This window comes from Tachyglossus aculeatus, chromosome 6 (assembly GCF_015852505.1).
Source record: "Tachyglossus aculeatus isolate mTacAcu1 chromosome 6, mTacAcu1.pri, whole genome shotgun sequence".
Taxonomy (NCBI): domain Eukaryota; kingdom Metazoa; phylum Chordata; class Mammalia; order Monotremata; family Tachyglossidae; genus Tachyglossus; species Tachyglossus aculeatus.
In genome coordinates this window covers 39,393,842-39,409,108 of record NC_052071.1, presented here as the reverse complement: position 1 = coordinate 39,409,108, position 15,267 = coordinate 39,393,842, and the positions used below count along the sequence as shown (strand labels likewise).

The 15,267-nt window shown below is 54.9% G+C and overlaps 1 protein-coding gene across 4 annotated transcripts in view; it reads right to left on the bottom strand.

Annotated features, from left to right (window-relative positions):
• Window positions 1-15,267, bottom strand: part of FLNA (filamin A) — a 75,599-nt gene that overhangs the window by 22,158 nt on the left and 38,174 nt on the right. For all 4 annotated transcript variants that reach the window (XM_038748099.1, XM_038748100.1, XM_038748101.1 and 1 more), the window contains exons 10-27: window positions 14,376-14,513; window positions 14,114-14,237; window positions 12,693-12,829; window positions 12,239-12,432; window positions 11,495-11,608; window positions 8,708-8,851; window positions 8,058-8,181; window positions 6,172-6,332; window positions 5,705-5,795; window positions 4,831-5,000; window positions 4,144-4,261; window positions 3,563-3,825; window positions 2,777-3,374; window positions 1,957-2,130; window positions 1,583-1,745; window positions 590-750; window positions 322-492; window positions 39-162 (exon numbers count right to left, since the gene is read on the bottom strand). In XM_038748099.1, coding sequence (XP_038604027.1) covers window positions 39-162; window positions 322-492; window positions 590-750; window positions 1,583-1,745; window positions 1,957-2,130; window positions 2,777-3,374; window positions 3,563-3,825; window positions 4,144-4,261; window positions 4,831-5,000; window positions 5,705-5,795; window positions 6,172-6,332; window positions 8,058-8,181; window positions 8,708-8,851; window positions 11,495-11,608; window positions 12,239-12,432; window positions 12,693-12,829; window positions 14,114-14,237; window positions 14,376-14,513 — 3,169 coding nt within the window. The remainder of the gene's footprint in view (window positions 1-38; window positions 163-321; window positions 493-589; window positions 751-1,582; window positions 1,746-1,956; window positions 2,131-2,776; window positions 3,375-3,562; window positions 3,826-4,143; window positions 4,262-4,830; window positions 5,001-5,704; window positions 5,796-6,171; window positions 6,333-8,057; window positions 8,182-8,707; window positions 8,852-11,494; window positions 11,609-12,238; window positions 12,433-12,692; window positions 12,830-14,113; window positions 14,238-14,375; window positions 14,514-15,267) is intronic.

Here is a 15,267-nt window from a genome sequence, read left to right as displayed (position 1 = left end):
GTGCCCTGCTCCCCAGGAGCTCCGCTTCCCAGCAGTACCTGCGTGGCACCTCTTCATCCCCATAAAGCACAGAGATGCTGTAAGGACCTTCTCGGCTTGGCACGTAGTTGACCGTCTGGGTCCCGTCGGCGTTGTCCACCACATCCACTGGCTCCACCACCCCTGTAGCAAATAACCCCTCGGTTGGACAGAGCGAGGAGCTGCCCCAGCTCGGAACCCTTCTGTGGGATTCTCAGATCGTGCCTGCTTCTGAGTGGAGTCGATCATCCCGGGGAGGGGAATCCCTTGACACCCGCCCCCCCCACCCCCCCCACCGCTTACCTTTGGGGCCTTGAACTTTGACCTGGAGCGGTGCCACCCCAGCCTTGCTGGTATCCACCTGGAAGGACTGTGGGACGTTAGCTCTGACCACCCCAGGGCTGAGTCCAGGCCCTGAGCACTTCACCTTGGACGAGTCTATTACATCATGCACCGGCACCTTGAATGGGCTGCCTGTTGGGAGCAGAGGATGGGCCATCTTGGTGAGGACCCCCATCGCGGCTCCCCCCCCACCCCAAAAACTTTTCCTCCCAACGGCCCCTCCTCTTACCTGGAACTTGGTGGCCCCCATAGGTGACGTTGAGGCTGTAGGTGCCAGGCTCATAAGGAATGTATTCCACAGAGCAACTGCCGTCCTTGTTGTCCGTGCAGGACATCTTGGCTTCTGAGGGGCCTTCTACAGCCAAACCGAGACCCCCGGTGCCTGCTCCCCTGATGGGCGGGAACGACAGGCCTTTGAATTCCAAGATAGCCCCTGTCTGCCTGACCAGAACATCCTGGCAGAGACCTGGGCCTCCAGGCCTGGTACCTCTTCAGCTCCTCTTCCCTTCTCTAGTTTTGTTCAGGTCAATTTACTGCCCAACAGTCTTCACCTAGACTTCTGCTTCCTCCTGCCTCTGGCCCTCACCTCCCCACTTCAGAGCCTTATTGAAGGCACGTCTCCTCCAAGAGGCCTTCCTGGATTAAGCCCTCCTTTCCTCTTCTGCGTTGTCCTGACTTGCTCCCCTTATTCATCCCCCTCCAAGCCACACAGCATTTATGTACATAACTTTTATTTAATGTTGGTCTCCCCTCCCTCTACACTGTAAGCTTATTATGGGAAGGGAATGTTATCTGTTACATTGTTATACTGTCCTCTCTCAAACACTTAGGAAAGTGCTCTGCATTGTCCTCTCTCAAACACTTAGGAAAGTGCTCTGCACACAGTAAGTGCTCAATAAATACAATTCACTGACTGCTTCTCTGTCCTCATCCACCTCCTCTACAAAGTCTTCTCTGACAAGGCAAAAGATTAGACTCATCCCAACTTTCTCCCAAAATGATGCACTAGTGTTTATTTGTACATCCAACCCCCTCCAATCACCTCCACATTCCTGGGATGGATTAAGTGCTCTGAGGGCAGAGGTCTATCACCCTCCCTCCACTGGCCCCAGGCTGGAAATGGAGACCGAACAGCCAACAGCCTCCTCTTAGCTCCAGGATCGGCCCGGAAACCTCCTGACCCCAGCCCCCAAGATCTGTTCTGGTCAGGAAGACCACCTACCTGGTCTCCACAGTGAACTTGTTGGGTTTGTTGGTAGTGCCACTCTGAATGCCAGGCCCGTGGACCCGGACCCTGGCAGGGTCACACCCTTCAGTCACAGGGACGTGGAATGGGCTGCTGGGCACCGGGCTGCCATCATAAGTCACATCCACAGAGTGGACACCTGCGGCCCCAGAGTGAAGAGACGGGTGTGAGCCTCGGACCCTCCGGATGGAGCCCAGGGGGCAACGGGCGAGGGTCCAGGGAGCCGGCCGATATGGGGATGGGGGAGATGGAGAAGGAGGGTGGTCCCTCAGAGACTCCCACTACCGCACAGCAGGGGAGAGCTCGAGGCTGTTGAATTCCAACTCTCCAAGCAGGCCTCTCTGGCTCACCTTCCTCATAAGGCGTGTACTCCACTTTGTACGTGCCATCTCCGTTGTCCTGCACATAGGTGTCAGTCAGGTTGCCTGATGGATTGGACACCCGGGTCTTGATGTGGGGGCCTCCGGCCTTGGTCAGGGCTCGGGCATCCACACTGAATTCGGTGGTAGCCTCCCGGAAGACACCTGGGGAGGGGAGAGACCAGTCACGAGGGAGGAGGGGGAAGGACAGATGCCCCAGAAACCCCAATCCTTTGGGCCATCTGGGACCCCCGTGTGGCTGGGGAATAAGGTCCACTGTTCACCCGGCCTCACAAGCAAGTAGCTTGGCACCCGTCGGCCCTGTTGGCATATTCTCCCTGGGAGCCAAGGCATCCTCGGGAGTGGGTTTGAATCTGCCAGCCAGGGCCCCGTGAGTCTCCTGGACCTCCATAATTGGCTAGGCCTAGGCTGGACCCTGGACTGCACCAATGGACACTTCACATTGGTGCTGTACTCTGACATACGGGCTCCTAATGGATCTCACCAGACTGGTTGACAAGGGGCATTCACTGGGTTCGAGTCCCTGGGAGTCCCAGATATCTCCCCCATCACCCAGGCTTACCCAAAATGCACAGGTCCTTTGTAGGGATTTTTTTTATGGTATTTGCTAAGCGCTTACTGTATGTCAAGCACTGTACTAAGTACTGGGGTAGATATATCCAGGAAGGCAGCTGAGCTATTCCCGCTCCCAGATCAGGCAAAGAGTGCCCAAGTCCCAACCGGACCGCTGCCCCGTCCACGGCCCAGCCAGACAGAGCAAATATCTGGGGGTCCCTGCGGGCATCCTAACCTTTGCCCTCCACACCAGGGCCGTAGCATTTGACGCCAGCGGTGTTGACGGCCGGCTCCACCTTCAGCTTGCTGGGGAAGTCTGGCACCATCTGGCCACCGTACTTGATGGTGATGGTGTAGATGCCCGGGTAGAGGGGGATGTAGGTGATGGTATAGGTGCCGTCCCCGTTGTCCTGGATGCGCACCTCGGCCTGCATGCCGGTGTCCGAGATGATCTCGATGGTCAGCTCGGCGCTTCCGGCGCTGGAGCAGTCCACGTGGAACTGGCCGGCCTCCCCGACGGTGGCGTGCTCCAGCCCGGGCCCTGAGCATTTGACCTTGGAGGGGTCGAAACAGGGGGCTATCTGGGCCTTGAAGGGCGAGCCGGGGATGTGGCTGTCGGCAAACAGGATGTTGATGCTGTACTCGCCCGGCTCCGTGGGCAGGTAGGACACGGAGCAGGTGCCGTCGCCGTTGTCCAGGCACTCGATCTTGGCCTCGCAGGGACCCTCCACGGTCAGGCCCAGGCCTCCGTTGCCAGCCCCCTTGGTGTCGATGGTGAAGGGGGCGGGGGAGCCGGCACTGCCGCCCTTGAGACCCGGTCCGTAAGCCTTCACCTGCACGGAATGGCAGAGGGGGTGAGGTAGTGAGGGAGGAAGGGAATGGGCCTAGAGGAAAACTGACCCCGTGAAATCCATCTAATCCCATCTGCCATGAGCAGCCCCAGCTAAATCGGTAATGCCCACCCCACCTCAGCCTGGCGCACACCCGACAGAAGGAGGCGGCCCCGAACCCTCGGCTCTACCTTAGATGGGTTGGTTGGGGGTACAGCTTCCACGGGGAAGGGGCTGCCTAGCACGGACACACCATCGTAGGTGACTTCCACCTCATAGGGTCCTTCCTCCCGGGGAATGAACTTGACGACACTGTTGTCCGCGCTCAGGCCCGGCTCCACCTTGCAGGGCACGGACTTGTTGGAAGGGCCGATGATTTTGGCACCCACTTTGCCCTGGCCCCCGGCACCTTTGGACTTGACGGTGAACTCCTGGTCTTTGCCGACTTCAACTTCTGCAGGGTTGGGAAAGGGTTGGCCAAGCTGAGCGGGAATGGGAAGCCAAGGCCTAGACCCTCCCCCACATCCCTGAGTCCTGCTCTCTCCTTGGCCCCCACCTTGGGGCCGGGGTGTGCCAGGAGGGGCTGAGTGGCAAGATGGCTTTTCTGGCTGGTGACAGGAGGGATCCATAGGGCCCACCCACACAGTCCCAAGGCAAGAGGAGGGTCAGAGGTGCCCAGTCGGGAACAGCTGGCAAGGTCAGGGCGGAGAAGAAAGACTCTGAGGCAGGGGAGAGGGCACCAAGGGGGCCCCTCCTCCCCTCTGCTACTCACTCTCGCCAAGGCCAGAAACTTTGATCTTGTTGAGGTCCAGGGTCTGGGCGACACCCACGGAGAAAGGGCTCTTGGGAATGTGGTCTCCTCCGTAGGTCACATTCACTCCCATGTTGCCCTGGAAATGTCCGGAGCGGGAGCTGAGACCCAGACGTGTGGAGCCACAGACTTCGGCTCCCTTCCCACTCTAAGGGCTCAGGGACCCCCTGACACTGGAGCCTGGAAGAACAATCCCTCTCTCCCTCTGAAACCACCCCAAGCTGGGGGCCTATGAAGCGACCGAATACGAAGAGGGACATGGTGGCCAGAAGTATCCCTACCCCTCTCCCAGAAACTCTGCAGTTAGGAGGACCAGTGTCTGATTAAGCCCTCACTTCTTCTCCCACTCCCTTCTGCATCACCCTTGCACCTCGATTTGCTCCCTTAATTCACCCCTCCCAGCCCCACGGCACTTATATACATATCCACAATTCATTTCTATTAATGTCTGCCTCCCCCTCTAGACTGTAAGCTCGTTGTGGACAGGGAGCTTGTCTACCAACTCTACTATAGCATACTCTCCCAAGCGCTTAGTTCAGTGCTCTGCACGCAAGAAGCACTCAATAAATATGATTGATTGGTCGGTCTCTGGCTGTGATCTCCCCCTCTTCCCTCCCCATAGGCTGGGAAGGGAGTGCGGCATGTTACCTGCTGTACAGGCGTATACTTGACGGTGTACGTGTTGTCATGGTGATCGATGACATCCACGTCCTGCACGGCCTCCCCCTTGGCAGGACCGGTGAACTGGACGTCCAGCTTGGCCTTGCCCGCAGGCTTGGCATTAACGTTGAAGTGAGTGGGTTTGCCCAGCTCCACGCCTGCGGAAAAGAGTGAGGATTTGGGGGGAAGAGGAGGCAGGCTCCAGCTCTCCCCAGCATCCGATCGGGAGGTGCTGTACCAGGGAGAGCCCTACACTGGACAGCTGGAGGGTGGGGACTTGTCTCAACCATCTCCGTCCAGGCCTGTGAAGGTGAGGAGTGTGGGCAGCCCTGAGATGGATCGCAGCAAGAGAAGATGAGCAGAGAGGGACAGGTGGGGAGTGGAGAACAAGGAGGCAGAAGGAAGCAGTGTCACTCAGTGGAAAGAGCACAGGACTCAGGGGTCAGGAGACCTGGGTTCTGCCCGCTGGGTGATCAAAGACTCTGGGCCACAGTTCACTCATCTGTAAAATGGGGGTGAAACACCTGTTCTCCCTCCGGCTTAAATCATGAGCTCTGGGAGGGCTGGGGACTGTGTCTGATCTCATTACAGGGTATCTAACCCAGCTCCTGGCACAGTGTTTGGCACAGAGTCAGCACTTATCAAACACCACAGTTGTTAGAAGATGGAGCTGACATTCTGCAGGGCTGCAACATCTGGGCACAGAAACAGATGCCAGATGGAAGCTTGGACAGAAGGAGAAGCAGCAGCCCCATTCAGACCCCAGTCACCCACCTTAAATGAGAGGTCCCAGGATCCCCCCCACCAATCCCAATCCGCTGCCCACCGCCTGCCACCCCCCAGGCACCTGAAAGCTACTCACCACTCCTGTTGAGCCCAGGTCCCTCGGCCTTGACCTTGCTGGCATCGTGGGAGGGATCCACCTTGATGCGGATGGGGCTGGTAGGTGTAGCCTGGATGGGAGAAGGAACAAAGGTGAGGCAGGTGTGAACCAGAGAGCTGTCCCTACAGTAGGGAATTCTGGGAGGTGGATTGGGGAAGGGAGAAGGAACGGGGGGTGAGGCAGATGTGAGCCGGGAAGCTGTACTGGCCCTGCTCCCCACCATAATGAATGTAGGGAAGTGGAGTGGGGAGGGGAAAGAGGAAGAGGGGCGAGGCAGATGTGAATCAGGGAGCTGCCCCTGCCCTACTCTCCGCCGCAGAGAATGGGGAGGTGGGTTGGGGAGGGGACAGAAGGAAAAGGGGTGAGGGAGTGTGAACCAGGGAGCGGCCGCCCAGCCCACCCTGGGAAGTGCTGGGAGGTGAGCTGAGAGGGTCGGGAGTCCTCACCTGGTCAGCGAACAGCACCATGATGGTGTAGCTGCCGGCCCCCCGGGGGGTGTACTTGACCGTGAAGGTGTCGTTGTCGTTGCGGATGATGTCAAAGTCGATATCCGCCTCGGCCGGCCCCACGACTCCCGGGGCACACTTGATGCCGATGCTCACGTCACCTGGCCGGGTGAAGACAGGTCAGGACCCCCCTCGGCGGTGGGTTGGGAACATCCGACCTGGCCGCCAAACCTGCCCATCTCCTGCAACGCTTCCACCCCTAATTCGAGTGTAAGGTCTTCATGGGCAGGAATGGCGTCTCACCGGAGGCTCCCAACCGCCTACTTGTACAGTGCTCTCTGTCCACAGGAAGGGTTCAATAAATACTGCTGACTCTGAATGAGGAGAGGGGCAGTTCCCCCACGTCCATGCCAGGGGCCAACATCGAGAACAGTGCTCTGCACACAGTAAGCGCTCAATAAATACGATTGATTGAGAACAGCATGTTCTAGTGGATAGAGCACGGGCTTGGGAGACAGAAGGACCTGGGTTCTAATCCCGGCTCTGTCACTTGTCTGCTGTTTGACCTTGGGCAAGCCACTTCACTTCTCTGTACCTCAGTTACCTCATCCATAAAATGGGGATTAAGACTGTGAGCCCCATATGGCTTGTATCTAGCTTGTATTTATCCCAGCAGTTAGTACAGTGCTTAAATACCACAGTTAATAATAATAATGGCATTTATTAAGCGCTTACAGTTCTTATAATCATACCCAGGAATCAAAACCAAAAGGAGTAGCAGAGTTTATTGCATTGACATGAGATTTCCTCTAGGTCTACCGCCCAGGCCTACATCACAGAGAGGGTCAAGGGGAGAGACCATCATCCTTTCTCAGTCCACTAAATAATATTAATAATGATAATAATAATAACTGATATTTGTTAAGCGCTTACTATGTGTCAGGCGCTGAATTAAGCTCTGGGGTGAACACAAGTAGAATCGGGTTGGACACAGTCCTTGTCCTACATGGGGCACACAATCTCAATCCCCATTTTACAGATGACGTAACTGAGGCCCAGAGAAATGAAGTAGACTTGCCCAAGGTCACACAGCAGACAAGTGGCGGAGTCAGGGATTAGAACCCATGACGTTTTGATTCCCGGGCCTGTGCTCTACACACTATGCCATGCTGTGCCAAGGCAGAAGGGGCCCTGACACTATCTTCCTTCTTCTCCTCCTTCCCCTCATACTAATAATAACAATAATGTTGGCATTTGTTAAGCGCTTACTATGTGCAAAGCACTGTTCTAAGCACTGGGGAGGTTACAAGGTGGTCAGGTTGTCCCACGGGGGGCTCACAATTTTAATCTCCATTTTACAGATGAGGTAACTGAGGCACAGAGAAGTTAAGTGACTTGCCCAAAGTCACACAGCTGACAGTTGGCGGAGCTGGGATTTGAACCCATTACCTCTGACTCCAAAGCCCGGGCTCTTTCCACTGAGCCACGCTGCTTCCCGTTCATGCATTTGTCTGACCTGTGTTTTATCATTTCATCATTCCTGATGTGTCGGTCTCCAATCCCTTCTTACCACTTACATTCTTTGATTGAGTCCTCCAAGGAACAGGGACTCGGCATTTAGAACAGCTCTGCACACAGTAAGCACTTAATCAATAAATTATATTTATTGAGCGCTTGCTATGTACAGAACACCGAATTGAGTGCTTGGGAGAGTACAATACGACAATAAATGGCACATTCCCTGCCCACACCAAGCTATTGCTACTAGGGAGGCTTAAAGGCAGCCATCCCTTCTCCTAAGCCAGGGGAGGTTCCATGTTGAGGCAAGGCCCAGATTTTCACTCTCTTTGACTCTTCTCGTCTCCCTCCCTATGCCCAGGACTCACCCTGGCCGGCCTCTGTGCAGTCCACAGTAAAGTAGGTGGGTTCGTGGGCCTTGAGGCCAGTCTTGGCCACTCCTGGTCCATACACCTTCACTTTATTGGGGTGGCTACCAGCTCCTACGTTGACCTAGGGAGGAGGGAGGAGAGAGGCTGATGAGGGGAGAGGGTGGTTTGACTTGGGGGGGGTCCCAGCCCCCATAGTTGCCACATGAGAACAAACCCAAACCACTAAAGCAGTCACAGGGAGTGGCACATCTGAGGGGGAAACTGGGGCAGAGTCGGATTGGGACAGAGACCGCACGGCACAGGGGGAAGAGCCAGGACAAACCCTCAGTGTCTCCATTCTCCCAGGTTGGGGCCTTTTCTTTGGTCACTCCACCACCACCTCCAATCCTGGGTGGCTGTGGGTGTGCGCATGGCTGAAGACCCCACACTTGGGACTGACAGGAGACTGAAGAGCCTGAGGGTTGTCTGTCGTGGGGTCCAGTGACACCCTGAGGCTCTCACTTAGTAGCCACAGGGCTCACACTGCAGGACCACAGGGACATCCAAGAGCAAGAGCGGGGAAGGAGGGAGGCCAGCCTAGCTTTTCTTGGACCGCCACCGCTGATAGATCCCTCAGCGACCCATCGGGCAGGACTTGCAGTGCTCACCCGGTAGGGACTGTTGGGGATGTTGACACCCCCCCAGGACACCATGGCCGTGTGCTTCACCGGCTTTTTGGGGACGTAAGAGCAGTTGTAGGTGCCGTTGCCGTTGTCCTTCACGGAGACTTCGACAGGAGAGCCCTCGCTGTCCTAGGGAGGCGGGCGACAGAAGAGAGATGGATTGGTTGGTTGGTCAGTTGTTGAGCCCTCCGATTCACCTGCTCCCATCCCCTACCCCCCTGGACTCCTCAACCCTCCCCACTGACTCGCCCTGTGCATGAACACCAGAAGAACAGTGCTTTGCACATAGTAAGCGCTTAACAAACACCATAAAAAAGAAAAAGAAGGGAAAAAGTGTGGCCTAATGAAGAATACAGTCCTGGGAGTCAGTGGACCTGGGTTCTAGTCTCAGCTCTGCCATTTCAATCAATCAATCAATCGTATTTATTGAGCGCTTACTGTGTGCAGAGCACTGTACTAAGCGCTTGGAAAGTACAAGTTGGCAACATATAGAGACAGTCCCTACCCAACAGCGGGCTCACAGTCTAAAAGGGGGAGACAGAGAACAAAACCAAACATACTAACAAAATAAAATAGAATAGATATGTACAAGTAAAATAGAGTAATAAATATGTACAAACATATATATAGGTGCTGTGGGGAAGGGAAGGAGGTAAGATGGGGGGATGGAGAGGAGGACGAGGGGGAGAGGAAGGAAGGGGCTTCCTTTGTCTGCTGAGTGACCTCGAGCAAGTCATTTAACTTCTCTATGCCTCAGTTTCCTCACCTGCAAAAAGGGAGAGTCAATACCTGTTCCCCCTCCTACTTAGATAGTGAGCACCAGGTGGACAGGTGGTTCATGAGGTGATGAACTTGTATCTATCCCGGAGCTTAGAATAGTGCTTGACACATAGTAAGTGCTTAACAAATATCATTGAAAAAAAGAAAAAAGAAAATCCCTCCCACTGGAGGCTGAGAGGACAGCCTCTCAGCCAGATATGATTTGGGAAACAACTAATCCATCAGTAGCATTTTATTTTAAAAGTGGTATTTGTTAAACGCTTCCTCTGTGCCAGGGACTATACTAATTGCTGGGGCAGATACACGAAAATCAGGTTGGACAGATATGGTTCAGCTGTAATCTCATTTTACAGATGAGGTAACCGAAGCACAGAGAAGTTAAGTAAACTTGGCCAAAGTCACACAGCAGACAAGTGGCAGAGCCAGGATTAGAACCCAGGCCTTCTGGCTCCCAGTAATAATAATAATAATGGCATTTGGTAAGCGCTTACTATGTGCAGAGCACTGTTCTAAGTGCTGGGGGGGATACAAGGTGATCAAGTAACCCCACGTGGGGCTCACAGTCTTAATCCCCATTTTGCAGATGAGGTAACTGAGGCTCAGAGAAGTGACTTGCCCAAGGCCACACAGCAGACAAGTGGATGAGTCAGGATTCAAACCCGTGACCTGACTCCAAAGCCCGAGCTCTTTCCACTGAGCCACGCTGCTTCTCCGTAAGCCACGCTGCTTCTTGACAGCTTACTCTGTACATAGCAGTGTACTAAGCGCTTGGAAAAGTACAACAGAATTGGTAGGCATGATTTCTTCCCAAAAGGACCTCACAGTCTAGAGGGTGAGACAGACAATATAAATAAATTATGGCTACGTACATAAATGCTATAGGGTTGGGTGTGGGGTGAATATGAAGATTCAAGTGCACCACGCATGGCTCCTCAGAAACTAGGCCTTGGACGGGTAGTATCTGGATGGAGGAGATAGGGCTAGGGACGTGCCCCAACCCTCAAAGAGAAGGCCCAACCTAGCGCAAGGGAAAGCAGTCGAGCAGACAGCCCTGACAGCAATCTTGTTTTTGGTCAGACCTAACTGGGCTCAACGCAACTTCTATGACAGAGAATAAATTTCCAAGATTGGTGAGTCAATTCCACTCTGAAGGAACTTGGCATTCGCTCACCAGCCCACCTGATCCAAAGGCTTCTGGGAACTGTAGTCATGTCAGAGGGACGCTGAGAACACCCACTTTTCCAAGAAACATGGGATGTGCATTCTTGCTCCCCACACTGCCAGCACGTTCCAACCAAAACAGGCAGAAAGGCGAGTTCTGGCAGAACCGAGCTCCGGCAGGCCCAAACCCTGATAGTTTGGTGCCCAGCCTCAGCTCAAATTTGGCACAGGCTCCATCCTGACTTCCCTGCTTGAGCTCCACTAGCTGGGTCACAGGGCAGAGGATGGGTGGCATCGCTCCGAACAGCTGCCAGCAGGATACCACCCTTTGCACCTGTGGGCCTTGAGCCCCAAAGGAATCAGTTGCCCAATTCTGGACTGGCAGCAGTTTGGTTTGTTTTTTCTAAAAATAATATCTGTTAAGTGCTTACTATTCCAGGGACTGTAACTAAGTGCTGGAGTAGATACAAGGTTGTGTCAGGTTGTGCATAGTCTATGTCCCACATGGAGCTCACAGTTTTGAGCCCACTGTTGGGTAGGGACTGTCTCTATATGTTGCCAACTTGTATTTCCCAAGCGCTTTGTACAGTGCTCTGCACACAGTAAGCGCTCAATAAATACAATTGATTGATTTGATTGATTGATTAATCCCCATTTTACAGATGAGGTAACAGGCCCAGAAGTCAAATGACTTTCCCAAGGCCACACAGCAGAACCCAGGTCCTTCTGACTCCCAGCCCCGTCATGCTGCTTGTCATAGCTGCTTCTTTTTCAGAGCTGAGGCAGAGTCCCGTCCTGGCCTGCGCCAACTCAACCCTGCCATGCCTTTACCTGCACTTGGACTTTGAGTGGGGCCTTTCCCCCATTCTTGGCATCCACGGTGAACTCGGCCGGCTTGTTGATGGCCACGCCTGTCTTCTCCAAACCGGGACCTCGGGCCTTCACCTGCGCCAGGGCACAAAAGCCAGTCAGAGCTAAAGGGGCGTCCAGAGGGCAAGCCCTTAAGGGTGGTCTCTGGACCCCACTCCCCTGAATAGCTGAAATTCGGGGACACCCTTGACTCAATCTGGTCAAAATGCTTGGGACTGAATGGGACAGACCCTCCGGGGCCTTCATTTTCCAAGCATTCTAATCCCATCCAGTCACTCAACAGCATTTATTGAGCGCCTTCAGTGCCTAGTGCTCTGTACTAAGCACTTGAGAGAATGCCGAGTTTTCCTCTAGACTGTAAACTCACTGTGGGCACGGAACGTGCCTACCAAATCTATTATACTGTACTCTCCCAAGCACTTAGTAGAGTGCCTTGCACACAGCGCTCAATAAATATGATTGACTGATTGTAGAACAGTTAGGGTCTCTGGCCTCCAAGAGCTTACCATCTAGTCGGGGAAGACAGACACGGTAGTATTTACAGATAAGAGGAAAGAGCTAAAACGAGCTGTGTGAACATAAGTTGGTGGTTGTTTGTTCCCAGAAACGTCAGAGCTGAGGCCCCAAACTAGCAGGAAGTCACCCTTTACTCTGTTGGGGGTGGGGAGGGGAAGGGGTGTCTCCCCAGCCCCCAACCCTCAGTACCTTCTCCGGGTGGAAGTCCTTCGGTGCGGTCTTGATCTCCGCCATGAAGGGGCTGAGCTTGATGTCCTCGTTGTTGCAGAGGACATGGACAGCGTACTCGCCGGCCTCCTGAGGCCAGTACCGCACGTCGCACGAGCCATCTCCCTTGTCATCGCACTCGATCTTGGCCTGCGATGGGCCCTCCACGGAGAAACCTGTGGCCCCGTCCCCCGGGGAGGGCGGAACGTGGGCTTCAGTTGATGTTTCCGACCCGAGTTCACCCCAGGGACCCGAGCAGTGCCCCGCCTCGGGCCCACAGGGGTCCTGCCCGTCGCGGGCCCCTCCCTGGGACCAGTTTAGGCTGCCAGGCACCTGGACTGGAGAGGCCTGGTGGTCCTGGAGGGAAGGGACGCTCCCCCTCCCTGCACCCGAAGAGACCCTAGCAGCAGGGTGGGCTTTGCTGCTCTCCACCTACCAAGTGTGCCAACGTCATCCCCGATGGCTTCCACCACAAAGTCGGCGGACTTGCCGACCACACCTCCTTCCAAGCCGGGTCCCCAGGCCCGCACCTTCTGGTTCCCACACTCTGTGCCCACTTTCACCTCGAAGGGGCTGTAAAAAGAAAAGAAAGAGAGAGAGAGAGAGACAGAGACAGAGACAGAGACACAGAGAGAGAGAGAGACAGAGAGACAGAGAGAGAGAGAGTCAAGCTTCAGGACCAAGCAATATCCAAACAGGGTGGATGGGAGCACAGGCCTGGGAATCAGAGGACCTGGGTTAATAATAATAATGTTGGTATTTGTTAAGTACTTACTATGTGCAAAGCACTGTTCTAAGCGCTGGGGGGGTACAAGGCGATCAGGTGGTCCAACGTGGGGCTCACAGTCTTTATCCTCATTTTACAGATGAGGTAACTGAGGCACAGAGAAGTTAAATGGCTTGCCCAAGGTCACACAGCTGACAAGTGGCAGTGCAGGGATTCAAACCCAATACCTCTGACTCCCAAGCCCGTGCTCTTTCCACTGAGCCACGCTGCCTCTAATTCAGACTCTGATACTTGCCTGCTGCGTGGCCTTAGACAAGTCATTTACCTTCTCTGTGCTCAGTTTCCTCACCTGTGAAATGGGGATTAAAGACCCATTCTCCCTACCCCTTAGACCGTGAGTCTTGGCTGGGACAGGGACTGTGTCTGACCTGTTTCTGATCTTTCCCAGTACTTGGTTCAGTGCGTGGCACACAGCAAGCATTTAACAAAAAATGTTTTATTTATATATTATAATTACAAGGTCAGGGGCAAGGTCCCTCTGTCCTGCCCTTGCTCCCACCCAGGAGAGAGCAGAGCGAGGAAGCTTCCTACTGAGACCCACGGAACAGTGTAAGCACGTGATTGGGCAGGGCTGGACCAAAGCAGCATGGCTCAGTGGAAAAAGCATGGGCTTTGGAGTCGGGGGTCATGGGTTCGAATCCCAGCTCCGCCACATGTCTGCTGTGTGACCTTGGGCAAGTCATTTAACTTCTCTGAGCCTCAGTTCCCTCATCTATAAAATGGAGATTATGAGTGTGAGCCCCCATGGGACAACCTGATCACCTTGTATTCCCCTCAGCGCTTAGAACAGTGCTTTGCACATAGTAAGCACTTAACAAATACCATCATTATTATTATTATTAATAAATGTTGGGCGGCGAGGGGCACCTGAAGATGCAGGTGTTGGGGGGGGGGGTAGACAAAGCTACGGTCTGCCAGGGGGAGGGGGTGCTCCCCATTCTAGACTGTGAGCCCACTGTTGGGTAGGGACCGTCTCTATATGTTGCCAACTTGTACTTCCCAAGCACTTAGTACAGTGCTCTGCACACAGTAAGCGTTCAATAAGTGTGATAGATTGATTGATCGCTCACCTTCTGGAGATGTTCTGACCTCCCCATGTGATTGTCACAATATAGTTTCCAGGCGCGGTGGGGTAGTACTCGAACGCATACACTCCATCTCCCAGATCCTTCTGTTTCACACGCTCTTCTCCCTCTGGCAGGAGGTTCCAAGGAGAGGAAATTTAGAAGTCTCTCGTACTGCCTTGTTCTCCCCCAGGGCGCATCCCAAGGCTGCCAGGGGCTCCCCTGTGCCCCCATCCCACCCAGCCATTGGAAGATGCTGGCTACTCACTTGGTCCCTTGACCACGACCTTCAGCTCGCCACTTCCTGCTCCCTTGGTATACACCTTGAAGTCGGCGGTCTCCTTCACGCGGACACCCTTGGGCTGCAGCCCCCGGCCCACCGCTCGGCAGGCATTGGGGTTACAGGCTGCGGGGGACGGGAAAGCAAATCTAGCGTCAGGTCTCCTTCGGGCCGGACCAGATGGCTGGAGAGCGGACGGGGTCCCTAACACCACATCCGGCCCACTCCGGGGGAGAGAGGGAGGGAATTGAAAAGCCTAGCCCTCTTCCTCCGGAGCGGGGGCTGGTGTTCTTGGAGTAGCCGGGGGTCCCGTCCCCTCGCCTCCGGCCACCTGCGCTGCCAGAAGAGAGCCCCTTGGCTGCTGGGGAGTCGCATGCACGTGCCTGTGGCCACAGCCCAGCCCCATCCCGGCCAGAGAGGACGGCTCCTCCCGCCCCCAAGGAAAGCAGGCCAAGTACCGTTCTCCCTCTGCTCACAGTCACCCACTGCCGGGAAGGGAAATCAGCAGAGGTCCAGGAAGCTGGGCTCAGCTCTTCAGAGAGGACGGATGGAAGCATGGAGAGGAGACAGAGAAAGAGAGAAAAAAAAAAAGGAAGGAGAGAGAGTTCGCCCAGGACAGAGGAGAGGCAGAGCGAGACAGAGAGGTGAGAGGGAAGGGGGAGAGCGGTAAGCAGCAGCTGGGAGGGAGAGCGGACGATCAGTGCCTGACCCTCAACCTCTGAAGGCTGGGCATGTTCGGGCAGTACCCAGCGCCTGCTCTTGTCTGCCGTGTTCGGGAGCTGCTGCTACCCCCCTGCCCTGGGCAGGGGCTTCCAAGACCCCAAGAAGGGGGATGGCAGAGGGGGAAAAAAAGACAGCTGAGAGAAGAGCAGCAGCCAGA